A 27,912-nucleotide genomic window follows, 5' to 3' on the forward strand; every position below is an offset into this window, starting at 1 on the left:
CGTCTATGTACTGGATTTCTAAACTCCACAAGATTGCATACACACAACGGTTCATAGCTGGATCTGCAAAATGTACCATCAAACCTCTTTCAAAACTTTTAACTTCTATACTCACAACTGTCAAAGAGGATCTGCTGTCTTACCACAACACTTGTTACTCCCGTAGTGGTATTAATTCAATGTCGAAATCCTGAAATATTCGAAAGATCTTTTGGAGACAATCAGTTCAAGGCTATTATCTGAATATAATAGCATTAAAACATGGTTTTTCAACACTGTATACTTCTATTCCCCATACTCTGTTAAAATCCCAACATAAAAATATTATACATCGTTGTTTTTCCAAAAAAAAAGATGGTACACCTAGATACAAATATAAAATTCGTGGTAGAGATTCCTCATACTTTGTAAGAAATAATTCCAAATCATCTTCCAAATATACAGAAGAAGATGTTTACAAAATGCTGGAATTTTAAATCGACAACTTAGTTGTCCAGTATGGTGGACGTGTTTTTCAACAAACAGTCGGCATTCGCGCTAGAATTATAACAAATAGGCTTCTGGAACAGGGTTATGTTGCTACAAGATTGAAGTCAACACTACAGTAGATTTATGGTCGTCATCATGAACTCGTGGATCGTTATGGTGTATCCATCTGCACCATGCAAATTGATTTATTCAACGGGTTATAGTTTTCCTTTCCTCGTTTGTTTACCATGGACTTGACTTTTCATGAACACCTCGGCGGGTGTTTCTAGAAAAGCAGAGGACGCTTACCCTACTGGTACACCTGGTCCATGCTCCCAGTTTTTAGTGGAGTCCGAGTTGCTCATTTGCTTTTGTTACTTTGTATATATGATTTCAGTTACTTTGAGTTCTTTGTTGTGTGTGTCTGTTTTCCATGTTTGGTCTTTGTTCCTGGATTACATTCTTTTGTTTACAGCTACAACCTTGGTTCCCTTGATTACTCTCAATTGGTGATGTTTAGTTAGACGACACATATACATTTGTATATGGGCAAATGACCATTTAATCTTCCTCAAATGAACCAGTAAAGCAAATGCTGTTACCAAATATTCACTATGCACAGATAAGCAGATTTCCTTTGTTTATTTAAGCCTATTCACAATTTTGTTGATATAGAAAAAATTGCAACTATGTTTTCAGTTTTAATTAATGAGATGTATGTCTTAATTGTTTCTTTCAAAATTTGGGTATTGTTGCATTTTAAAACTCAGTAGCTTTGAGACAGTATATGAATTGACAAAACTAAAATTGACCTCACATAACCCGACCATTCTTCACCCATTTTTATTCCCACTGAAGTTACAAAATTTGACATAGAGATAGAAGACAGTGGTGCCACCTTATCTAAGAAGAGAAGGTATAAATTTCGTTGTTCTGAAGGACATTTCAGATAGAAACTTTGACATGCTAGAGATAGCAGGGTTGTTACTAGCTTTGGCTTCGGCCTTCGCCTTGGAAACACAGGTGATTTTTGAGGAGCCAAATGGAGTAAGACTCTTAGTAGCAGGTAAGGTTTTTTATTCACACAAATGAAAGAGTTTGTCTTTCTAAAACGAGTGTTCATAATAAGTCGTCAATTCCTCCAATTTTGTGCTCTGATTCGGTTGTGCGAGAGAAACAGATTTGCAGTTGCCGATCCAGAAATTCCGTAAGTGGGAGTACCTGGTATATGGCAGGATGTTATTTTGAGCGATTTCAATTTCTCTCTATAAAAATAACCAAACTTGCGAGTATATGTGGAGGCCCTGGCCTCGTGCAAGCCCCCTTTTTTATCCGTTGATGGTGAATAAAACCATAAGATTTTTTCTCAGTTTTCAAATTGGACATATACACCAACTACAACAAAGCGTGTGCTGACGACCTGGCCCCAGGTGGGCCCCTTTTACTTCACCAGCGTAATATCGTTTCTCAGTTTATATATTGTACTTACACACCAACAATTACAATGCACGGTAAAATGCTTCTAACATCAATGGTCAATTTAAGAAGGTAGACTTAGGGTAAGAAGGGACATAACTATTGAAATCATGGATATGTTTATATTATACCCAATTTCACCAAAGCTTATTGGCTATTCTAATACTCTTGTATGTTAGATTAATCTGGACTAAATATCATTGGTATTTACATAATCGTATCTTGCGTAATACTTGCCCTCTTTAATATAATTGCACATTGTAAATTTAGAAAGGCTTCTAGATTACTTTAACGTATCATTTTAGTTCTCATTTAAGGTATCATTTGGTTCAGAACAAACGAAATCGAAACCTTTTATTTCCAAGCGTGAGACATGAATGTTTATTTTGTCAAAGCAATAACTAAACTGACACCTAGGAAAAAAAAATAAAAAAAAAAACATTAAATTAGATAAGGGTGTAACAAAAATGCGAAATAATGTATAATTCATCTTCCGTTACCTTCATCTATTTTGTTTGGGGGGGGGTGTAATAAACTCAATCAGGTGTGCAAAAAAAAATATGTTAAACATTGAAAAACAAAGTAGACTAATTTTACATAGCCTAAAATCATTACCATGTTGAAAAGCCAAATAAGCCTTTAGTGGTTTATCTATGAAAAGCACCGATTTGAAAAATCCTTATCGTTGAACCTTTACTGGATCATGTACCTTGCTAATGACTTTTATCTTACTTATATAATATTCCTTGTCTATTCTGAACTGAAAGAATAATCAAGGGAACCGAAATTCTAGTGTAAATCAAAATAATGTAATCCAGGGACAAAGACCAGACATGGAAAACAGACAGACACAACAAAGAACATAAAGTAACTAAACAATACATACAAAGTAACAAAAGTAAATGAGCAACTAATACAAACTGAGAGAATGGATCAAGTGAACCGGCAGGGGAAGCGTCCTCTGCTGTGTTTGGTACACGATGTATGGTAGTACGGGACAGTTGATTTAGATATTAATATGTAGGATAGAGGATCAAATTAATAATGCATGTATACATCGTGAACTAAGTTACAGCCCTAGATTAATCCTACAAGGAGGAATGACCCGTCCTGCGAAAGCTATATTTTTTTATAGCCTAGCTGGCCGAGTGGTCTAGGGCGCTGGACATAGTGCAGGCGGTGTTGCCATAGATGTCACAGCGTTACAAGTTCGTGTCCCGCGGAAGGAACGACCGAAAATTTGCATCGCAAATTTGAGTTCTAACATCGCTGGGAATTTTTCAGACCTTTCTATACGTATATAAAGTCCAGCGCCGTAGACCACTGGACTTTGTGCAGGCGGTGTTGCCATAGATGTCACAGCGGTACAAGTCCGAGTCCCGCGGAGGGAACGACCAAAACTTTGCCTCTAGCAACATGGCGATGCAGCGTAAACACTGAAGCTCCGTCCATTACAGACATAGCCTAAAATCATATTAAATTAACAAACTTGAATTCCAAATGATTAAATTAATGTTAAGGGTAAAATGTGCTATATCATGGGTCCGTTACTGTTTGTAAAATACACGGCACCGGTTGGTCAAACCACAAGTATTCAAAATATCATTACTCATCGATTTGAACATCTGGGTCCGGATTTAAAAAAAATGCATATCTTGAGATTTTCCCCACATTTTGACCAATCAATTCAATTGCAATTGAAGGTTTTAGAAAAAAATAAGAATTTGAGAACATTCTTAATTTTAGCTTTTGAAAAACGGCCTGTTTTATAAACATTTTGATTGATAAAATTACATTGTATGGTGTACATTTGTCTAATTGTATTGTATACAGATGACCCGTCCATTAAAGCAGTAAAATTTGAGGTCCAACCAAATGGCCAACAACTAGTGGAGGACATCGTCGAATACAGAGGTAAAATTTACTGTACAATAGATATCTAAGTTATTTCATAGACGTGATCTGGTACGTAATGTCTATGACATGTACGAAATACTCCGTCGTTGCATTGTGATTCTATAATTCGTAGTTCGTATCTGTTTTACGTGTACAGACCTCGAATAATGTAAACAGTCATTGGATTTCTTGTTGAAGACATAATCTCTGAAAGTTTTTACTATTTTGTATTTTTGTTATACGCTGGTGCATGCGCTATGTTTTACCACATCCGTTCTTATGTTGTATATATTATGGTATGTTGAGTGTAAATATTGGATGAAAGGAAAGGGAAAAAGAGCTACGAAAGTAAATTTTGGACGGCGATTGGGGATTTGTATGCGTTAATTGGGAATCTTTAAATTATATTTGATCTGATTGAAACAACAATTTTATCTTAATAAACATATTATCAGAAATTGATATAATATAATATAATATAATACAATATGATATAATATAAAATAATATAATATAATATAATATAGAGAACACGTTACAGCATACATGGTGTTATTCAAACGGGTATACTACTGCATAGCTGTAAAATAGAAATAGATGTTTTACAATTTTTCTACAAGCATTAACATGTCACAGATACTGTTATATTGCGTGTTATCAGTAAGTTTTAAAACACAAAATATAACGATGATTTACAAATTTCTTCCTGATAACAGTGGATGGAGTATGGGAATTTTATAAACCTGAAATGGAGGTTCAATCAGGTGATGACATCAGATACAGGGTAACTGTGTATCATGAAGAGGGAACAGAGCTAACAGAATGGAAATTCTGTACGTATGTTTACAATAAACTGCAACATGCCTTACACAAACGCATTTTTTATTTGGAATGTGTAAATCAGGAAACCCATTGAAAACAATGTAAAACATGAAAAGCTAGTAAATGATTCACATTGATAGTATAATATATTTCGTGTCATATAGTTATCGTTGACAGATATGCGGACAAACTAACATTCAGTTTTCGTTTCTTTATTTTCTGTCTGACTTGTGCCGAATAAGATACGTTCGATTTATTTCTTTAAAGATAATGATCTGGCTATCGTTTTGATAACATAAAATTTTGTGGAATAGGACTCCGTAGCAAGAAACGACTATAGGTCTCTATAATTGTTGCATAGTGTCATAAATTGTGTTTTACAGACAAACTGACATCTTTTGAGAGACCAGTTAGAAGTATGAAGAGAGCTGTAGTATTTAGAGATGACTTTCACTCTTTCAACAAAGGCTCTTATAAAATTGAGTGTTCAGCATGGGGAGGAGGAGTACGTTTACAATAATATAGTGCATAACAGTTGTAAAATGTTGATTAAGCTTTTATTTGATATATGCTAATGCGATGAATGCTATATGCAATTGCCGTTACTATGCGGACGTTTTGTACCGTACTAAACCTTTTACAACAAGGTTTCTGGAACAGGGTTATGCTGCTATATGATTAAAGTCATCTTTATAGAATTTTGATGGCCGTCATGGTATATCCTGGACGTGACATTTTATAAATAAATCGTCGGGTTAATATTGGAATCCGGATGTTCATTTCCTTTTTTTTTATTTTACGTGTTGTTTGGTTACTTCACATGTTTTGTTTTGCGTGGTTGTTTTCTCCCTATTTTTGTACTTATCCCTGGAATGTATTCTGTTGATCTCCGCACGAATCTTGATTCCTTTGATTGTTTTTTATCAAACAAACATTCAATATTTGAAACAAAATGCTTATGAAAATATGAAGAACAGTCTTAATAATTTTATCACAAATGTGCAACAACCGAATGACAAACTATGATGTTAACTGGTTATGAATTTGATGGGTTTTGATTTGCATGAACCACCCCCTTTCTGATATAAGAGTAATCAAGAGAACCAAGGTTATAGCGGTAATCAAAAGAATGTAATCCAGGGACAAAGACCAGACATGAAAAACAGACAGACACAAACAAAGAACATAGAGTAACTAAAATCATACATATAAAGTAACGAAAGCAAATGAGCAACTCGGACTCCACTCAAAACTGGGAGTATGGACCGGGTGCACCTGTAGGGTAAATGAGGATTGATATTCAAGTGTAATAAAACACTATATTTCATTTTCAGAATCATGAGTTCCAGGTCTACGTTAATGAACCTTCCAATCTTTATGCTAGAGGAGGACACTTTTACCTTAAACCTGTAAGTAAATGTTTTTGTAATTTATTTTACATAATATAAGTTTTAAAGAGATTTTTCATGTGAAGAATTGATGATAACTATTTTAAGAAAAAAATATTGATCCATTGAAATCAGGAGGTAACCAATAAAAAACAAAGGTTTGGTTATGTTTGAAGTCAATAATGTTTTGTATAAAAAATTAGTATGAGTCGAGAACGATAACCCTACCAAAGTGCAAATTTCATGTACAATCGGTATAAATTTTATCTCAAAAGCGCAACATTTAATATTAAAAAATTCCCCAAAAACTGAGACTGGGTTTGTGATCTATTACAGTTTCTGGACAAGAAATAAAACTGAATTTGGTTGGTGGGTTTTAACATGAATAAACTAACTCCTGTCTGAATTTTAAATGACTTGGTACTAAGATAGTGAACAACGGTACTTTTGAAAACTTATTTCTAAGCGATATATTACTGCTAATTGTAACTATTTCTTTTATTCTGTGTTTATTTGTCCAGGACCCAAATCATCATTACTTTACTGTGACTTATTTTTAAGGTAGAGTATACCAAAACGCTCTATTCATGCCATTAGATGACCTATTTTTAGCTTTTATAAACAAATTACCCTTAAGAAACATATTTTCTAATTTTGCTGTAAAACATAGGTCATTAAACTTGATTTTGAGATAATTGAGCCTTATTAAAGCCAATGTTTTTTTTTATATTGCCTTTTGTAGGGGATTTTAATAGTTCGTAAACTTCTAACGCCTGGTTTATAAAATTTCTTATAACGTTATGTGAAATCGCCTAACTTTCATTTTTTCATATTTCAGAACAAAAAGTGGAACTCGTTTTCTTACAATATTAAAAAAAAATAAAATGTCCTGTACATTTCAGTAAAACATTTTCCCGCCAATAACCCCCCCCCCCCCTTGAAACATAATATATAATTACCATTTAATTGTTATGTCAGAAATCAATTATAATAATTTAAATGTATTATTTTTAAATCATTTCAAACAGCGGTAGTTTTAAAAAAAATGTTTGTCTGTGTAATTTTGCAAGACGACAGAATAGAATTATGCGTGTAATTGGTATGGTCTAGCTTAAATCGGTAAATCAGTAAATCGACTAACGTGTTTTGTTTTATTTTACATGTACCTCAATAGGATATTTATTTCATAAGATGATTTTGATATGTTAAAATATAAAAGCCAAGAAAGATGAAAACAAATTGAGAATTTTGATTTTATTTGGAGTTTTCTAAAAAGAACCCTTTTAAATTTCTAGCAAAAAACGATTAAGCCATCTAGGTCACTGTAAAATGTAAAAGGGGTGATATGGTGACAAACACAAAATGCACCAGTGTGCAACCAATTTCCGAAACATTTCATACCATTGGAGGTCACCTAAAGGGCTTCAGCTGGTTTTTAAACACAATATAATACATCTATGCAAGCAAGCTTCGAAAAAGTACCATCTGAAAAGTAACCCATGGTAACAGAACGATAATAATTCACCATTATTAATACATAGACATAGCAATGAATGTAAACATTTCAACCATAGAATCTGACGGAGGGGAGGTCGTGTCATAATCTACGGTGTAACTGTTCATTAAATTCTCTATTCTAGACACTAACTACTGACGATCCACGATATGACGATAACAGGCTATACCATGGTCAGATGAAGGTCACAGGTAAAGTTTTTGAATCTGTTGTGTAATGTTTAAGGAACTGTCTATTTAGAAACTAGACAGATCCTATGATATGGATGATACATGACTATATTTTGCACAAATTGAAATAGTTATCGAACTTTTTTAATTAATGTCAAGGCTTTCTTTGTAATTCATTTCTCGTTTGAAAAAAGAAGAAAATACATAACAAAGCAAAACAAAACAAACAAAATATAAAAACAAATAACAAATTTAAGTTTAATTTGTAGAAGAATCCCAAATGTCCAATTAGCTAAAGAGTAATCCAGGAAACTACTATTCGCGCGGAAATCTAAAGAATATAATTCAAGGATAATAAGCAGACAGGAAAACATGGAAACACAAAAAAAAAAAAAAAAACAAAAACAAAAAAAAAAAAAAACAAAAAAACAAAAACAAAAAAAAAACAAAAAAAAATATTAATATGAAGAATCCGTACTGCACGCTTTATTACCGTTGGACAATGATGACATTCTGATGACCATCGCATATCATATTATACATTGTAGATTTCTGTGGAGGAGGACCCTGTACACAATCAGCAAACTGGGGATGTGACAGAACAGCTGTAAACGGAAACGTTTTAAATCCAATAAAATCCGGAAAAGTGACCACCAATGCTGCTATTAGATATGGAACAGTAACAGTCAGAGCTCGAATTCCCGAGGGAGATTGGCTTTGGCCAGGTTTGGTTGATTTTTTTTTATTTTAATATGTACGATCAGTCATATCTTCTTTTGTTGAAGACGCTTATGTTCGTTTCAAGCACGAACCAACATATTGATAAAATACTAAAACCATATATGATTGCGTTAATAAATTATTGTTTGAAAAAAAATAAACCCTATTCAACACAAACGAACGAGTAAACATAAACCTGTAACTTAACTACTGTAACATTTAAGAATTGGCAATAATAAAAATGTTGTCTATTGAAAAATAACATAAATTTTCCACGTGCATATTGTTTATTGCGCAAAGTGCATGTGAGAAAAGTAAATCTGAATTAAACTGAATAGGAGCGTGTCAATATATTTTTTATCCATTGAGATATAACAAAATTATTTTAACCAATCAGATTACAGTATTTATCTCAAATTAATTTATAAGTATTTCATGCTATGTAAACGTGTTAGTTTTCAAGGTTAGTAATTGTCATGTATTCCAAAGTGATAGCGTTATATAATATTAAAAAATCAGTTTGCGTGTACTATTTTCGTTTTTTATGTTCACCGTGAAAATAGCGAAAAAAGTACACCGCGAAAATTTATACTTTAACAGTAATATCTCAGGGCTGTAAAACTTTGTATGAAGTTTGGCATTTGGCACCTTTACAATAGTGTTACCAATTAGACGTCGGGAAGGATCGTTCTTTTCTTAAATGCTCAAAACACATGATTTTAAAAAGAGAACTCTTTTTGTTGATACCAAAAAAGTAAATAATATGTTTATAATTTACAGCAATTTGGATGTTGCCAAGAGACTGGAAATATGGTGGCTGGCCTCGCTCTGGGGAAATCGATCTGATGGAGGCACGTTGTAAGTTGCATTGTTTTCTTAAAGAATGAAATCTGTCTAAACCGAAAAACTTATGGACTTTTAAATTTAGTCCGTTTAGACAGATACAAAATATTTCAAACGAATACAGCATAGTATAATCAGCTTCTCCTAAAAAAACTGAGACAACTTTACTTGGTTAATGGTGGAATGTATTTCGTTGTATTCTGGGTTACTAGATATTTTTAGTATTTTTTTCTGTACTTTGTTAAAAAAGTTTACAGTTGTGTTTGTTTCTAATGCATTATTCGACCGTTTAGTTTTAATACAACTTTCACGATAGTTGCCCTTGTTTTATTTAAAACTATGCTAAAATCAATTCTTCTGTTGGTCATTAGATAAAGCACCATACTTGTTGTTTTTTTTTCATAGCATTACAATGATTAACTACAAATTATAATTTATTTTTGCGATACCCTTTAAATATGACCATCTTTCATATCATGAAATTACAGGCAACAGCTATATGAAATGTGGAAGTAATTTGGAAGGTGTACAAGAAGTGGCATCAACTCTACACTGGGGACCTGACGCTGGACAAAATAGATTCTACAAAACCCACGGAGAGTTGTACGTATAGTTCTAATGAGAAGCATGAACAATGAGGCTTGAGAAACGCTTTTCAAAAAAAAAAAAAAAAAAAAAAAAAAAAAAAAAAAAAAAAAAAAAAAAAAAAAAAAAAAAATTGTATGCTTTGTTTCATTCCGCGTCTTTAAATGGATTTTCACTCAGTTTTTATGATTTTTCAATAAGCAGGATTATTTTGTAACAATACATCTGAAATATTACATACACATTTCCTCTTTATGTCTGTTTGAAAAAAAATATTGAACATTTAATAGACTTCTGTATCCAACCCCGGGTTTAGCATTAGTCAAGTATACAATGTAATCTCAGGTTATGCGAGATTTTCATTCATGACAGAAATTACTATCTACGCGTTTCCTGTCGAACTTTAAATCTCCGGTAAAACCAATATTACTTGAATGGGAGATTAACCACGTTCAAGGAAAAACAAATTGTGAAATAACATCAATACACACACACAAAAAAAAAGAAGTAAATTCATTTTAATGTATATAGCTTTTTATCGTCTTTCATATGTTTATACTTCACATGTCCGTTGTATCATCTACTTAATTCTGCTTATTAAGTATATATTAACACAAATGAACATATGATTGTGTTTTAACGACATTTAATGCGTAAGCACTCGTTTACAAAATTAAAACTCATTAACAAATAATAAAAAAAATCAACGTTGTGTTAATATACTATTTAATCATTTGTTATGAAAATAATATTGGAATTATACGTAAAGTGTTCCAGTGAAAGTTTCGTACAGTGTAAACCTGAGATAGTAGAGTTTTAATGTGACACTTAAGTGAGTTAAGGATATGGAAGGCAGTACCGTCCGTTCTAAATTTCTGCGTATCTCTAAAATTAAAATTCCTTCGCCACTTCACCACCTGAGAACCTAGCCTTCTTTCTGAATCCATCCCAAGCCTTGCTTTATTAAGTAGCAGTCTTTATAAAAGTCAGATAGGAGGGGATAAATGGAAGTTAAATAACAACCGAGATTTATTTCTTGTTCAGAGACAGATTTGACCCACATGCATGATACCAGTATTTGTTGTTCAATCGCGTGGTGCAGTTTTGAGATCAGATCTATATAGATTGTACATGAAATTAATACTTTACAAGAGTGATTGTTCTTAATTTGGTTTGCTTTGGTTGATGTTAGTAGGAGGTTAAATTGTAGTTTTCTAAAAAAGTATACATTTGAATGCAAAACGGATTGTTGTCGTGTAAAATATAGCATAAAAAGACCATAACAGGCATCGTTTGTCCTTTGGGTTTCCTATAGGCAGTGTCTGAATTTTATATGAACTGGTATTGAGATCAATAATTATAACTTTATCGAATTTATATATTTACAATTGACAGGGATAAAGGAAGTGGAGACTGGGCCGATGGTTTCCATACATACAAACTGGAATGGGATGCTAACCACATTAGGTAAGTATAAGGCCATTCAAATATAATTTATTGGTATCTGTTGGCGCTAACATGTAAAATGGCACGGACGACCACTCTAATTCGCTTCTTTTTATTTTGCTCAACGGTTGGAATATTGGCTAAAAATGTTAAGTAGAAATGAATATTTTCAGTTACTAAGTAATACCTTTATTGTCAAGACAATGGTGACATTGGGTATTGACGTACATTTTATTCTGGATCAAATAAGCGTATAAGGATATCTGACAAAAGTAAACGAAAATATGGATAAAAACGTACCATGTTAGGAACAAAGCCTGAAACTTCGTGCCAAGGTTTTAATAAAAAGTTTTTACTCAAGAAATATTTTCCATGGTTGTCAAGGTAATACATTTTTTTGCATTTAATAACTTCTTATTTCAGAGTAACAGTTGATGGCCGACAGATATTGTATGTGAGCACCCCGGGTAATTCCTACTGGGGATGGGGAGGATTTGGCGGTAGCAATCCATGGGCAGGCGGCGGAAGAGATGCCCCATTTGATCAATATGTAAGTAAATAATTCAGTTTCATTTTTGTGTTCTTGTATATGAATCATGCAACATTTGTATAAAACAAATTATTGTTTGGCACATGAATAATAAAAAATAATAGAGATTTTATTGCATTATCAAAGTATTTATACTTCCCACCCGCTACCCTCTAGAAACCAATCAAAATACAATAGATTGAATATTGATAGGTCAAATTTAATTGAAATGCACTATGGAAAAATGGGGGGGGGGGAAATGTTCCCGCACTTTTTGCTTTAATAATCAGTCAAATATATTTATGTCACAGATGTTTCTAGAAAAAATTGAATAACTTTTCGTTTGTTTCTAGATGTATTGAAAAAATAGTGTCATGAAAGACCCAATTGAAATCCATGTTGCGCCACTCATGCCTGATTTTAACACAAAGTTGTACTTATATATCTATTTAAATCAATCAAATGTACATCACTAACGTAAATATGCCGACGAATATGACCTCAAAAAAAAAAAGCCAAATTTTCAAATCTGAAATTATGAAGTTAACTGCTTATCTTAAACAAGGGAATGACATCGGGGCATATTTTCCGTTAAGTTCCAGTTAGAACGCCGTCTCGTTAAATGTTCTACAAAACTAATTTACGAAAAGCTTTTAGTTAGCATAAACTTATGAACTTATTCCGACTGGTTTGCCGTAGAAAAAAAGTTTATCAGACTGTGCTAGTTGATTTATATATTAAATACAAAGGTAATATCTAACCGAATATTGTGATCTTTTTTTAAGTTCCAACTTATTCTTAACGTTGCCGTTGGTGGTCAATACTTTCCACAAGGGTGCGCATATAACCATCCCCGTCCATGGCATGATGGAAGCCCAAGACAGGAAGCAGAATTCTACGAGAAGAAGAGTGAATGGTTATCTACATGGCATGGCGAACGTGCCGCTATGGTTATTGACTATGTGGAAATGGTACAAGCTTAAGAATAAAAGTCTTCAAAAACTTAGTTGTCGTTCTCAGCTAATTACACATCACGTGTGACACATAAAAAAATGAGTATTAATCGCTGTAAACAGACGTGTGTAGTTTTTAATGGTTGCCTGTGTAATAATAGGCGGGGTGTCATTATCAATTGATCCATTAGAAAAATAATAGACCTCGTTAACATGTTGTAACATGTGTCGTGAAAGACACACAAAAGACAAAATAAGCAAAAACCAAAAAAAAAATAAAAAAAAATAAAAAAAAAAAATAAAAAAAAAATACATAAAATAAAATAAAATAAAAAAATAAAAAAGACAAAAACAAAAATCAAAAACAAAGAAGAACAAAAAAAAAAAAGAAAAAAAAAAGAGAAAGATAATATAAAAAAGCAATTGAATACAATGCAGATCAGCCATACAAGTACTAGTTCTGAAGTACCATTGAAATATTTAAGTTTAGCATAACATTACAACATGTACTAGTAGAAAATCTATAATTACATATCATTAAGAAGAGATTCAGAACCGCTAAGCTGGAAAACGACATTAAAACTTGGTGCCAAGTACATCAAAGTTTTATATACAACAATCATTTTGCATGGACATGAAAAGTTTTAAAACGAATATGAACAAATGTTTTGTTCATTTTTTTACCAAATTTTTAGTGCCCTACCGGCGACATTTGACGAAAAGAATTTTATGTTTGTACTCTATCGGTGAAGGTAGATATAAGGATCACACATGTTCCGAAAACGTTGAAAGAGTAATCAAGGGAACCAAGGTTATAGCGGTAATCAAAAGAATGTAATCCAGGGACAAAGACCAGACATGGAAAACAGACATACACAACAAAGAACATAAAGTAACTAAAATCATACATACAAAGTAACAAAAGTACATGAGCAACTCAGACTCCACTAAAAACTTGGAGCGTGGACCAGGTGCACCGGTAGGGTAAGCGTCCTCTGCTTTTCTAGAAACACCCGCAGAGTTGCTCATAAAAAGTCCGGGGTAGACAAACGACGAAAGGAAAACTATGATCCGTTGAATAAATCAGTTTTCATGGTGCTGATGGATACACCATAACGATCCACGAGTTCATGATGACGATCATAAAACTTCTGTAGTAAAGACTTCAATCTTGTAGCAACATAACCCTGTTCCAGAAACCTATTTGTTAGAGTTCTAGCGCGATACAAAAAGTCTGCGTAGTTTCGGCAAGCTCTGGCATAACGTATGAGTTGTGATATGAACACTCCATACGCAGGAGCCGAAGGGATGTTGCCACAGATGAAAGGAAAGTTGACAATTCTGAATGAAAAGTCATCACGTTTGTCGTAAAGTTTGGTCAATAGTTTTCCTTTACCATCGATTTCTAAGTGTAGGTCAAGATATGAGGCTGACTTCACAGTGTCTGTAGTATCTTTTATCTCAAGTTCTTTTGGGTAGATGCGATATATCAAATCCCCGAAATTAGGATTGTTTAAAGATAACACGTCATCTATATAGCGGAAACTGAGATTGAAGGATCTACCCAAACAATATTCTTTCTTTCTGATCAGATCAGCTATAAAGTCAGCCTCATAAGAGTGAAGGAATAGGTCAGCTAGTAAAGGAGCACAATTTGTTCCCATTGGAATGCCGACCGTTTGTTGAAAAACACGTCCACTACACTGGACAAATATGTTGTCGATTAAAAATTCCAGAATTTTGTAAACATCCTCCTCTGTATATTTGGAAGATGATTTGGAATTATTTCTTACAAAGTATGAGGAATCTCTATCAAGAACTATATATAACTATATATGAAACTGATATAAATGGACATCAGACGATGTTTGGTTTAAATAAATAAAGGATGTGTCCATGGTTCGGTCTACACAGGACGCACGTATTTTTAAGAACATCGTATATAGTGTTTATGGTTCTAAGAAATATAAATCAACTCAGTAAATTGCTAAGACCATCTTTACATTTTAGTTGTATAAAACATTGCTTCTTTTTATGATCATGCATATGGCTTTTATATTGACAGAGGTCAAATAATTTTAAATATTGTTACATCGAAGTAAACTAAAAGAAATATTCAAAATTTGATATATACATGTTTGAAGTTTTTACAAAAAAAGAATAAAATATCAAAATTTAAAGAGTTGAGTTGAAAATATTAGTGTTTTACATTTTGCTCGATTTTCATCGCCCCGTGACCACGTGACTACGAATGATAGTTTCGGCATTGATAGTTTCGGAGGAAAGATCTTCTGCACTATCTCTTATATCATAGTGATACTATTGTATCAAATCGACACAATTTGATTCATTGTTACCCTACTTCATAAAACATATGAAAAATAAGATGACCTTTTATAGTAGGGTGCAGGACATGCTTACCCATCCGGAACACCTGATGTCTCTCCCGTTTTTTTGTGGGAGTTTGTATTGTATATACATAAGGTTTGATATGACATCTTGTTTTCCTTTTCTTCAGCTTTTCTAATTTAATCTATTTTATTCGGTTCTATACATTGTATATATGAAGATCGTCTTTGTTTCTTTTGCACTTGGTAATATGTCTCGTGTGTATAATGTAATAGGACAAACTTGAATATTTGGGTGTTTAAAAAAATGGTTTATACAGACTTACAACTATGATTTATTATTTCTCTATAACTTAACAAAACTTAAAGACGCGAGATACATTTGTATATTTATTCAATGTTGTTTAAAAAACAAAACTAAAAAAAGATCCTTGCTGGTAATTTCGTTAACTAGCATAATGATAACATTTTGTTTAAAACACGAACATGCATACCAGATGTATATTTATTTAATATTATAACTTGAAAAAGGCCTAAAATTGTAAATATTGCTTCACTAAATAAAAATAAATCAAATTAAAAGAATAACTTTACTTCATATTTTTAATAAGTTGAATTATATGTAAATTCATGCGATCGATTATTAACCTTGTGCGTGCCATCAAATGTCATATTCCTCTAACATTAGGCAATAATTTCTATTCAAATTTGTTATTAGTTTGTTTCTAAGTTTGAACATTTCAGGTTGTTCAGAGAGATATAATGGGCTTACATATTTTTACAGAACCTGGAACAAATACAAGTCAGGGTTCTTTGATTTGAATGAAAGGTGATGTTGATGATGGGTAGATATTTAAATACATGGGTAATGCTAACTTGACAGAATACACTTGCTATAGGTACATTGTAAATTTCATTACAACGTAAATTAGTCAACAATGTATTTCATTAATGAAAACATCTGTTAAAGGTACACTGCCTTCGTAAACACATCTGATAAAGGTAAATTACCTTGGTAAACATATGTGTTCAAGGTACATTTCCGTGGTACAGCTAATATGTTTACTGTGAATTCCTTTGAACACATCTGTTAAGTGTACATTCCCTAGGTTTACACACATGTTAGTTGTAAATTCCTCAGGTAAACACATCTGTTAAGTGTAAATTAACTTGGTAAACACACCTGTTAACAGCACATTCCTTTGGTGAACACATCTGTTAACGGCACATCCAATTGGTAAACACATGTGTTAATAGCACATTTTCTTGGTACAGCTAATATGTTCACTGTGAATTCCTTTGATCAACATATATGTTACGTCTAAATTTCTCAGATCAACACATCTGCTAAGTGTAAATTCCCTTGGTAAACACATCTGTTAACGGCACATTCTCTTGGTAAACACATGTGTTGACGGCACATTTCCTTGGTACAGCTAATAAGTTTACTGTGAAATCCTTAGATAAACACATCTGTTAATGGCACATTCCCGTGGTAGACACATCTGTAAACGGCACATCCCTGGGTAAACACATCTGTTAATGACACATTCCCTGGTAAATACATCTGTTAACGGCACATTCCTTTGGTACATCCTATCTGTTAATGGCACATTCCCTTGGTACACCCTCTCTGTTAATGAAACATACCTTTGGTAAACACATCTGTTAACGGCACAATGCCTTGGTACACCTAATCTGTTTACTGTACATTCCTTTTGTAAACACAGTTGTTAACGACAATCTCAGTACAGTGCAACTGCTTACAGTATGCTCCACAGGTAAACGTATGTGAATTGCGGAATACATCTACTGTGGTAAATGTCTGATGCAACACACATGTGTTAGTTGTACACATCACAATTAAAACGCATTCGTTTGCTGAGTTATTTGTTTTGGCAAACACTCTTGTTAATGGCACATCTCCATGTTGAAACACATCTGATGACAGTACAGTCGGTACAACACAATTGTTGACGATATATTTCCTTGGTACAAATGTAATCACATTCCTTGTGGTATTTTCTCTTGATGAAACAATCTGCTTACGGGTAATGCTGTAGGCAAAATATATCTAATAATAGTACATTTCCATAACGAAAAACATTTAATGATGATACAGTTTTAAGTACAATGCATCTGTTAACGGTCCACTGTCTTAAAACATCTACTAATCATTAATGCATAATGTTATGCAACACATCTGCTTTTAAACTTTCCCTGATATTTGCATCTTAAGTATAAGTTTTTGTAAGGATCAAGCAAAGTTTGAAAAATCGGAAACATGGAGGTCAAAACCCCACCAATTTGACAATATAATTTTACTCATGGATGCTTTCTTTATTTACAAAAAATACCATTATTTGAACTTTGCATAACTAACTTTGCTCATAAATTTGAAATGTTTATTTTCAGTGCATTCCAATGACATTATAACTAAGTTCACCACACTGATTTGGAAAATCTTTTTTCCTTGATTTTTTTCCTTGATTCTCATGGTACAAATAGTTAAATTAAACTTTCCAAATGGTGGGTTTTGTTCATTTTGTGATTCACCCCCCGCTTGCAGTTGATTCCTACAGAGACTTGCATTTCATAATTGGTTCTTATCTAGAAATGTTATGATTCCTCTCTGTAAAATCACAGTACATCAAATGTAATTGTAAGAGTGTCTTATCTGACAATATTTTTTTGAAATTTCAGAAATACTTATATTTTATGGGAATAAGGATTTGCACATATTAACACCCCAAAGGTCTTACAATTTTTGTGCAAGTATAAAACAAAGTTAATGGTGGCATCGAAACTGCACAATTTCTAATTTGAAAGGACAATACAACCAAGGGTTCCTCGATTTAATAAATCTTGTGTGTGTGTATTGGTATCCTTTTAAAATGTATGACGCGCTGAAGGAGACATCAATGATGATTAAGCCAGTAGACTCAGTATCAATTTACATACAATGTCGTAAAGAACAGAATGCATACGATTTAAATTGCCGTCATCTAAGTTATACTTTCAGTAGTTTGTGATAGCCTTCCATATTGTTTTATATGATTTTTGTATGAGTTTTTCAATTACATATTTTTTAATTGTTTGAGTATAAATAATGTTTTATTATTTGACCGATCGACAGACGAATATTTGGAAACTGCTGATTATATTGTAATTTAGTCTTAATATTTTATATTCTTTTCCAAGCTGAAATTGTACGGACTTTTTTTCTCGTCATCTATTGGTTACATGTAGTAATTTTCGCATGTAAGTAGTTATTTTGTTTTGTTTCGACACTCCAACCTCTATATCTATACGAACACTCGAGGGTTTCGGTGTTTATCTGAATCCTGTATTACTTTTTATTACCTAGTGTCAATAAAACACCTTACAATAGTTTGTTTTACAACAACCCCCTAAACATTCATGGTTGTGATAATGATAGGATAAGGATTTTACATGAACATTGAAAGGCATCTAGAACACTAGTGGGTTGGAATGCTATTAGATATGATTTACGAGTTCGTGCAAACATACTAAAGAATGATTTGTATGGACGCCTTTTATATTATTCCGGCTTTTCATCAAAAGTAATTGACCATTTTAAATGAAAAAAAAGATAGAAGTATCAATCTTTGTTTCCATACATATCAGAAGGAATGACCAACCTCTCACATTCAAAATCAAATCGTTAATTTATGAGGCAACACTAACGATGGAATATTAAAAAAAAATAAAAATAAAAACAATAAAACACACATAGAAACAGAATCATATAACAGCGACCCGGGCAAAATTTGGAGTATGTATCACGTGTGCCTTCGTGTAAAGCGCCTGTGCTTTAGCTCAAAATACCAACCAATTACATTTATCAACGGACATTATTAAGCATTTACCTTTGAAAAATTGGTTGTACTGTATAAAACTTTAAAACAATATTTATTTTGAAAAAGTTATGGAATTAATATCGAGCAGCCTGTACAAATGTCTAAACAGACTCTAAAATTGCCAGTGTCTTTGTAAAAAAATATTTCAAAGCTTGTCCACGTAACAATGAAGTAAATCCCATATGATATATTTGAAGACGATGACAACACTATTTTGTGTTGTCCATCAAGTTGTCCTTGATATTTCTCCCGTTTACAGAATATCACACATTATGATAGGGCATTAATGTTATCTTGATTCCAAAATAAAATATTCAAAATTCAAGTCTCTTGTTGATAAGGAAATTGATTTAATAACACATTGTATTTCTGTATCTAATGTGGACTATTAAATATGTATTTTGTTCCCTGTATTTTGTTTGAAACCATACGGATTCTATAATACGAGTGGCGCAGGGTAAATTTTATCCCACAATTTTGTTTTGTTCCAGTGTCATGTTAAACTCATATTTATGACATAAAGAAGTGAATTTTCCTGTTTTCACAATGAATGAATAAGAATATATGACCAAAGTTCCCAAACAAATCAACTAAATTATGAACAGATCGAAGAGTTATTTCATCTCACTCTACATTTTAAAGTATTTTCAAGGTAATTAATTTCTTTTTAATCAGTTCAGTCAATTGCAATTCAACATTCAATTCTTTGAATATGTGACCTAAAAGAAATAACAAGGATTTTTAAAAACAAAATTGTCCCACCAAGTGCTTGGATTTTTCAAAAAAAAAAAAAAATAATAATAAAAAATAAATAAATAAAAACTGATGTGCAAAGTATTCCGATATATCAGGGTGTGGTTTAAACAAGTTTTAATGTACTATACCTATAAAATTGACATTAAGGACTTATTCGTACCTGTAGAACCCTTTACTTCTATTTTGTCTTAAGTGGTGTTGTTCCTGTATAGAAAACGTATTTTACCAACTATAAAAGCTTATTAGTATATGTTGTCCTGTTAATATGGCTTTGGTAATAACCGTATTATCAGCAAAAGGGGGTGGGGAGACTGAGATGTTTTTGAAAAAAATAAATGTTACAAATTTTAGAGATAAATATTTCTTACTCATCCATTGACAAAAATGTATGATTCTATATCCCCCTATTACTTGTGAAGGCAGATATTGCTACCGAAATATAAATAACAATTTCGCAGTTTCACCAAAAAAATACGTATTATCCTGAAAGCAAATCCAACCCCTTACTTCTCAGAATATGGTCAGAGCCTTTACTCAAACAAATATATTTACGAGCTGTCTAAAAATTGAAGTGTCACAACGGCATCACAAATTAGCGTCTTTTATCGATTTCTTACGAAACGAAGAGATTTGCAAGTGATTTTATACTAATTAATAGTGAAATCCTTCGAAAAACAATCGGAGTTCCTAAATGCGCCCTACTGTATTTGATTACACAAACAGTCCTTTATAGTTTTTTTTTTTTTTTGGGGGGGGGGGATTTTATGTAAAAATGTTATGCTTTCCACATTTCAGATCACATATAATTAAAGGTAATCAATAACAGAATTCATACTTTTCATAATTAATGTGTTTTCAAAGTTTTTGTATGATCAATAATCACGTAGCATGTCATATGGAAATCAAACGACTATTTGTTGCCTTCAAATTACCATGAAAAAAACAGGAAATCCAATCACAATCTTAAAATAATAGATGAAACACAATTTTTGTTTTAATTAATCAGAATAGTTAATGTAAGTAGTAATTGGAAATTGGAAAAAAAGTCAGATATTTGATATAAAATTTAAGATTTGAGGACAGGCTGCCATAAGAATTATGCAATTGAGAGAAAAAAAATGGGATTTTGCAAAATTTGAAAACAATTTTTTGTCAACTTCAATAACAATCTTATACCCATTTCTGGAAGTTAAATATCATTAAAAAGTATTTTTGGCTGGGAAAGTACGGAAATAAGGTAAAACAGCTAATGCAACTCATACGTTATGCCACAGCAGACTTTTTGTATCGCGCTAGAACTCTAACAAATAGGCTTCTGGAACAGGGTTATGTTGCTACAAGATTGAAGTCATCACTAGAGAAGTTTTATGGTCGTCATCATGAACTCGTGGATCGTTATGGTGTATCCATCAGCACCATGAAAACTGATTTATTCAACGGGTCATAGTTTTCCTTTCGTCGTTTGTCTACCCCGGACTTGACGTTTTATGAGCAACTCTGCGGGTGTTTCTAGAAAAGCAGAGGACGCTTACCCTACCGGTGCACCTGGTCCATGCTCCCAGTTTTTACTGGAGTCCGGATTGCTCATTTACCTTTGTTACTTTGTATTTATGATTTTGGTTACTTTATGTTCTTTGTTGTGTATGTCTGTTGTCCATGTCTGGTCTTTGTCCCTGGATTACATTCTTTTGATTACCGCTATAACCTTGTTTCCCTTGATTACTCTTTGAATTGGATTGAATTATATTTCCCACCATTTTTGTTAACTTCTATTTACTGAACAACCATTTAATGTGTCCTCTCTTACAAATTATCATTACTTTGTTGTTTAAAAATCACTAAATAGACAAACTAGATACATATCGAATATTACAAAAAATGACACAAAATATGGACAAATCATTCTCTGCATGATTCTTAGATGGACCAATACTTACCCAGTGATAATATAAAAGAATCTTCATAAAAAAAAAAAAAAAACAGCTAATGTATTATAGTGGAATAAAGATTACCGGCAGTATGTTTGCTATGCGCATGATGCTCTATCACAACTCTTAGCATTAGAATGCATTTATTCCAAATTGTGTGTTCTTATTTCATTTTTGGACTAACATATACAGTCTTGCTTCCGAATAGTATTTCACTGCAGTATGTGTTTAACACCTATTCAGCTTCAGTAAATACCAAAATTAGCATCACAGCTAACACGTTTGCAATAGTTAACGCGGATTTTTTTATGGATTGTGCCGCACTGTGTACAATGGATTCAAACTGCTGTATTGCTAGTTTCGACAAAACTACAAGGAAATGCTCATTATATACCCTGTGTTGTAGTGGAGTAATACAGCAAACTGACCCTCGATTTATAACAATTTTTAAGCAACCACAAGGTAAGATGCTTTTTAGCTATTTGAAATCGCCTTACTGTTGACATTTTACAGTGAGACAATGTGTTTAAAATAATTGTAAATGTGTAATAAAAAAAACCCACTGTTTTCAATTAATGAATATAAGCGTAAATAATATTATGTCATTTTGTACATATATTTGCAAATAACATGCCTTAGAACTGTGCATACACTATTATGATAATCCATTACCAACTTTAGGTTATAGTAATCATTCTGGAAGTAGATTATTCATCAAAAGACCAAATTGCTGTCTAAAAAGGTTCAATTTATCATTTGACAGTTTCAATAAGTATAAATGTACTCTTTAGAAAACTTTAAAAGAATGAAAACAAATGTTCTGAGATGGATTATTCAAAGACATACCATTAATGAAGTATGTTGCTACGATAATAACTTCCAAATCTTTTTTGCATAATAATACCATACAAACATTTATTTAATGATAACTTCAATGTATGATTTTTTTTTTCACCATTTTTCCAAAATGTCCAAAAAAGGTTTAAATATTACGCATTCAAAAAAAAATTGTGCTACGTAGTGTCTAATTTATTTCATTTTGTTCACACTAATTGGCGATATTTTCGAACTTTTGCAATACATATTTAAATGCGACTATTTTGTGCAATACCTTGTCCTGAGAAGATCGAAACGAGTTTCGATCATGCACTCGTAAGGCAATTTATAAAGTTTCTCCCATGTATGTCTGTAAATTTGAACATCGGAAATTTCTCCCTACTTCTCTTAAGTCGAAGGTGCACTTTTAGATCATTTAACAACATATTTCGCTTATTTTGTTTGTTTGTTTGTTTGTTGGGGTTTAACATCCGAGCAGCAATATTTCAGCTATATTCAGACGATCAATATGAAATGGATGATAAAATGAACATGAAATGAAAAAAAAAGGATGGGTCACAAGGATAATAGGGTCGACAAATTTTGATTGCCACTGGAAAAAGGGGGGATGGGTAAGGTCGGACAATTTAGCCTCCTGTGGCGGAGCGCAAAGGTTCCTACTCCTATCGAATACCACAGCAGGGTTCTTTAACGTGCGAGGAACGTGGCATCTTTCCCAACACGGTGCACCACTATGATTTACGGTCAGGTTTTCCGTATTATAGCCTGACAACCCCAGCATGTAACATGCCAGGGGTACCCCATTCCACCACCTGGGGCACACATCCCAGTTCTCTGTGGGTAGAGCGCCTAGCCCCCGGCTAGGTTTCCGAGCACTAATTAGTCGCCTTATACGACAAGCTTAGCGCTGCTGCAGGCCTATTCTTTGAACGCCCGGACCTGCACGGGGATCGCTTATTTTGAGAGTGGCAACATCATGTTTTCATAAATAAACACAATTTGAACGAACATGATATAGGAAGGTATATTTTCACTGTTCACACGAAATAAATATACCAGTATCGATATAGCTAAAAAAAAATGAAGATGGTAGCTTTTCCAAATTGGGAAAGGGGTTTTCCCTGCCAACTTTGTAGTATGTTTTCCAATTATCAATAATTATCAATACAATTATCAAGTCTTACAGTTTACATTCGCCATGGTATCAAAATGCATAACAAGAGTTTTAATAGCGTTTTGCCTGTTTAATAGGTAAATAATCATCTCTATTAAGTACTTCTCCGTCCATGAGTAGGGCATAATGTATATAAGTTGTGGCACATGAAGGAAAGCAACGCGGAGATTTTATTGCATTAACCAATTAATTATACCTGATAACCATCAGAAATAACCGTCAAAGTGTTTGTTAAATTCGTCTTTTAAGATATTGATAGGTCGAATTTAGTTGAAATGCACTACGGAAAAATGGCAGGTAAATTTTCCTGAACTCTTTCCCATTATAAGCAGTAAAAACATATACGTCACAGAAGATTCAGGATAAAACTAAAATAGCTTTTTGGTTGTTTTCTGGATGTCATAGAGATATTTTAGGCAATCAGGGAAAATTATGTGCCACCCATTGTCTGATTCTTACAAAGAATGGTACTTAAATATGTCTCTACTGATCCAAATTAGCCCCTGTCTTTGATAGGTTGACTTTTAAACCTGAAATCTTTCTGAAATTATCAAATACATATAAGCTGATTCTGCAATCTTTAAAAACATGTAATGTCATCATATGATAACTTGGGTACTTTGAAATAAGGAATTAAATACAATGTAACACATGAATTTGCACTGTACATCGCTAAGACAAAAAAGGCGTTTAACAAATAAAATACGCTTGATGCATGGGTTCTTCCAACGATATTTGTTTTTCAGTACAACAATTACATAGCTGTAGTGACTTGGAAACGGGTTCACAAAGTGGTAATTATACAATATACCCAGACTGTAAAAACGGCTTGGATGTTTATTGTGAAATGACTAACGCTACGGAAGGTTGGACGGTAAGTATAGTCCTCGTTCAATATATATTACCCTGAACATCAATTGACAATGCAATGTTTTATGCAAAAATATATAGTTGAAATGATTCATTGTAAAGATATATGACTTCAGTACATTTGATTCAATCTAAGAAAGTATTATAGATTGTTGTCCTATAAGGTAATTTGGAATAGGTATGGTATAATTTCTTTTATATTGTTGAAATTAAAAGTACTATACACTTTAATATGTTTTACAAAACATAATTTACAAAATTTGATAAGATATTAAAGAAGTAGATATAGGGTAAGGGACATAACTTTTGAAATCAGTGATATGTTTGTATCATATTCAATTTCATTAAAGCCTATAAAGCTTTCATTTGAACGAGAATGAAATCAGTCCAAGTTAATTTGATGCTTAGATGAGGTTGATGTAAACTGCTAAATACAAACGTTCTAATGATTTGTAAGAGTTGTGTTTCTTACCCTAGGTTTACCTCCTTAAGTATCAGTTTTTGTTCCAATCATTCACATTCTGTGATATGTTATACACACACGAAAGAAGGCTACACATTTCTATTTTTATTATTATTAGGTTAGTTTTAAGGTCTATGATAAAATGTATAATCATTCATTCAAATCTTTCTGCATTAGGAGAAAATTTAAATTGAAAATCCAATGGTTTCCATTGTTTTTTTTTGTGTCATTTACGTAATTATCTCCTTTATTTTTTCATTTTACAGTACATTCTATTTAATTAACATCTGCTATGACTATGGCTTCTATGAAAATCCACATGTTATTTTTTATTTATCATAACATTTTAAACAAAATTTCTAAATGACAAATATGTAGGCCTTCCAACCATGTAACACGTTTTCCATAATTCTTAGCAGGAGTGCTATTTAAGACGTTGCTTTTACAGACATACACAACAAAGGAGATAAAATAATTAAAATAATACATACAAAGTTACAAACGTAAATGAGCAAAACGGACTCCACTAAAAACTGGAAGCATGAATCATAAAAGCCTTTAAATATTATTTGATTTTACATTCAATGCATTGACTGTTTTTCGCAATAATATTATAAATTGGTGTATTTAGATCATACAGAAAAGATTTAATGGACAAACAGATTTCTATAGAGATTGGAACGAATATAAAACGGGGTTTGGTGACCAAAACAGTGAGTTTTGGATAGGTCTGTATATTAATCAATCGTCAATGTACACATAGTGAGGAAAACAAAAATAACTATAACTATTTTAAAATGTAGGAACTTGTAATGACATCGACCTCCAAAGAAAGCTCACACTGACACACCAATATTCATATTGTAATGATGACAGTATGTCTTCGGATATTTGCAACATTTTGAATGGAATGTTACTGAAAACTTGCATGTTCAAAAACAAACTGCCTGTTATACTTGATTTTATACCTCTACCTTGTATTCTCAGGAAACGACGTCTTACATATAATTACGTCACTAACGCCTCACAAACTTCGTATAGAAATACAAAGTTACGACAATGAAACTGCTTTTGCTGAATATAGTTATTTCCATGTCGATAACGAGGCTAATAACTACACACTGACGGTGGAGGGATACTCAGGAACGGCAGGTATGACAACAGAGAAATTGCTAAAAGCTTCACGTTTTCGAAAGAGGCTACTAATCTTAACTATATCACAACAAAACTTTTACGGACGGTGGATGATTCATCACTATAATTAAACCGATTTTAAAACCCTCCGCCTTTAAAATCGGGACACTGTAGATAGAATATAACATATTTAAACACACCTAAAGGCCCGAGTCTCTTGTTACAATGGAAATAAATAAACTGAAAATAAATTAAACAAATGTATAAACTAAGGATTACTAACAGTTTTCTGTCATTCCAGCTCCCATCGTATATTAAATTAATCCCATTGTGAACTAAAAACCTCGGTACATCATAAATCATACAATAAGGATACAACCAATGTCTTGGCCAAAACAGCTTTTTTTACTATGTAAAGACCCTATGAGCGATTAAATGTTAATACAAAAAATGCTATCCTAAATGATTTGACAAGCATAGCATAACTGTATCCTTTAAAAATGAGCCTATTCAACGGTTTAGTTAATTTATTGGGTGAGTTTCGAACTTGTGCTTTGTGTATAAAATTACCGCAAAACACAGGGTGAGAGATACCCGAACGACATCCTTTATTATCAATATTAGCTTTATTTAAAACCTATTTTATCTTTGTCCATCTGTATGTTGTTCTGATTTATTAAGAATCATGATTCCAATGATTTCCCTCTGTAATCCGTTTTGTTGTATTAGCTTCAGTATGTATATTTCGGGTGGGAGTAAGGTTATTGGTAAAATATACAATGACCGTATTCAATCAAGTGCAGTTTACTGGATGAGAAAAACAGTAAAAGTACAATAAATTGTTTAAATTTATTAAATTTTTAATCTACTTTCATGATAATGTTAAAAACTCCTAACTCATTATATCAAATTACAGGAGATGGCATGAAAGATAGCGGTGCAGGTGGCAGCCTAAGTGGTTGGGGATTTTCAACCAAAGACAGGAGGCACGATGATCGACCAGATAATATGCAACCCTGTGCAGAAAATAAAAGGAGTGGATGGTGGCATCGTCAATGCACGTTATCTAATTTGAATGGATTATATGATCCAGGGTCTCCGAAGCACCAGACAATGAATTGGAGACCATTTAAGGATACGGAAGCCCTCAAAACGACTTTGATGATGATCAAACCGGCGTAAGCAAAACAAATATGTCTGTTTTCTGCTTATCTACCAACCTTAGCGTTTTTTTTTCGCCTAACCTAAGCATTTTTTGTCTATGTTGGCGAAAGCCCTATTTTAATCTAGACTGTTTCTTGATTGACTCAATGTAAATTTCTTTTTAAAAATAAATAAAAAAAATCCTTTACAAACTAACTTACTTTTTGTGGGTAGCAGGAAACGAGATTTTTGTTTTTGCAATGAAAACGCCATGAGGTCCCAGTACATTTCCTGTATTTATCAATATAAACTTTTTGTGGATCATTGACTGCTGTTTACGTTTCAAAAAAAAAAAATTGACTGTTGATTTGGTTGCGTTGGTTTTATTTATATGGATGAACTGGTTACAGTAAATATTAGGTACCAGTTCAATATTAGTCCGTTTTGCGTTTGATGTAACTGAAATGCGCAACCTGTATAATAAAAAAACCTAATATACCAAAGATCAATAAATGAAATTCAGTGGACACATGTTTTATGAAGTTATGATGCCGAATCTACAATCA

The 27,912-nt window shown here is 32.7% G+C and overlaps 2 protein-coding genes across 2 annotated transcripts; both read left to right on the forward strand.

The window, feature by feature from the left end:
- The first annotated feature begins 1,376 nt into the window (after positions 1-1,376).
- LOC148598236 (beta-1,3-glucan-binding protein-like) lies at positions 1,377-12,865 on the forward strand. Its single transcript, XM_088561315.1, has 12 exons — positions 1,377-1,534; positions 3,778-3,858; positions 4,557-4,673; positions 5,046-5,167; positions 5,997-6,071; positions 7,691-7,757; positions 8,285-8,461; positions 9,237-9,314; positions 9,788-9,902; positions 11,280-11,351; positions 11,754-11,880; positions 12,645-12,865. The coding sequence occupies exons 1-12, from the start codon at positions 1,432-1,434 to the stop codon at positions 12,840-12,842; spliced, it is 1,332 nt and encodes a 443-aa protein (XP_088417441.1). The 5' UTR covers positions 1,377-1,431; the 3' UTR covers positions 12,843-12,865.
- An 11,621-nt stretch (positions 12,866-24,486) lies between these two features.
- On the forward strand, positions 24,487-27,659 carry LOC148598237 (angiopoietin-4-like). The gene is made up of 4 exons (XM_088562420.1): positions 24,487-24,610; positions 25,701-25,797; positions 26,057-26,221; positions 27,120-27,659. The coding sequence occupies exons 1-4, from the start codon at positions 24,584-24,586 to the stop codon at positions 27,383-27,385; spliced, it is 555 nt and encodes a 184-aa protein (XP_088418546.1). The 5' UTR covers positions 24,487-24,583; the 3' UTR covers positions 27,386-27,659.
- Positions 27,660-27,912: the final 253 nt, after the last annotated feature.

Source organism: Perna viridis, chromosome 14 (assembly GCF_037379345.1).
Source record: "Perna viridis isolate PV_CMFRI_1.1 ecotype Kerala chromosome 14, ASM3737934v1, whole genome shotgun sequence".
In the NCBI taxonomy this organism is placed as follows: Eukaryota; Metazoa; Mollusca; class Bivalvia; order Mytilida; family Mytilidae; genus Perna; species Perna viridis.

Excerpts from the sequence above, each read along its gene's own strand:
- LOC148598237 (XM_088562420.1), top strand. The coding sequence starts at position 24,584 with ATGACTAACGCTACGGAAGGTTGGACG. Across the intron at positions 25,798-26,056 it reads AAACAGTGAGTTTTGGATAG|GAAACGACGTCTTACATATA; the intron begins GTCTGTATATTA and ends TTGTATTCTCAG. Across the intron at positions 26,222-27,119 it reads GGGATACTCAGGAACGGCAG|GAGATGGCATGAAAGATAGC; the intron begins GTATGACAACAG and ends ATCAAATTACAG.
- LOC148598236 (XM_088561315.1), top strand. The coding sequence starts at position 1,432 with ATGCTAGAGATAGCAGGGTTGTTACTAGCTTTGGCTTCGGCCTTCGCC. Across the intron at positions 1,535-3,777 it reads AGTAAGACTCTTAGTAGCAG|ATGACCCGTCCATTAAAGCA; the intron begins GTAAGGTTTTTT and ends TATTGTATACAG. Across the intron at positions 11,881-12,644 it reads ATGCCCCATTTGATCAATAT|TTCCAACTTATTCTTAACGT; the intron begins GTAAGTAAATAA and ends TCTTTTTTTAAG.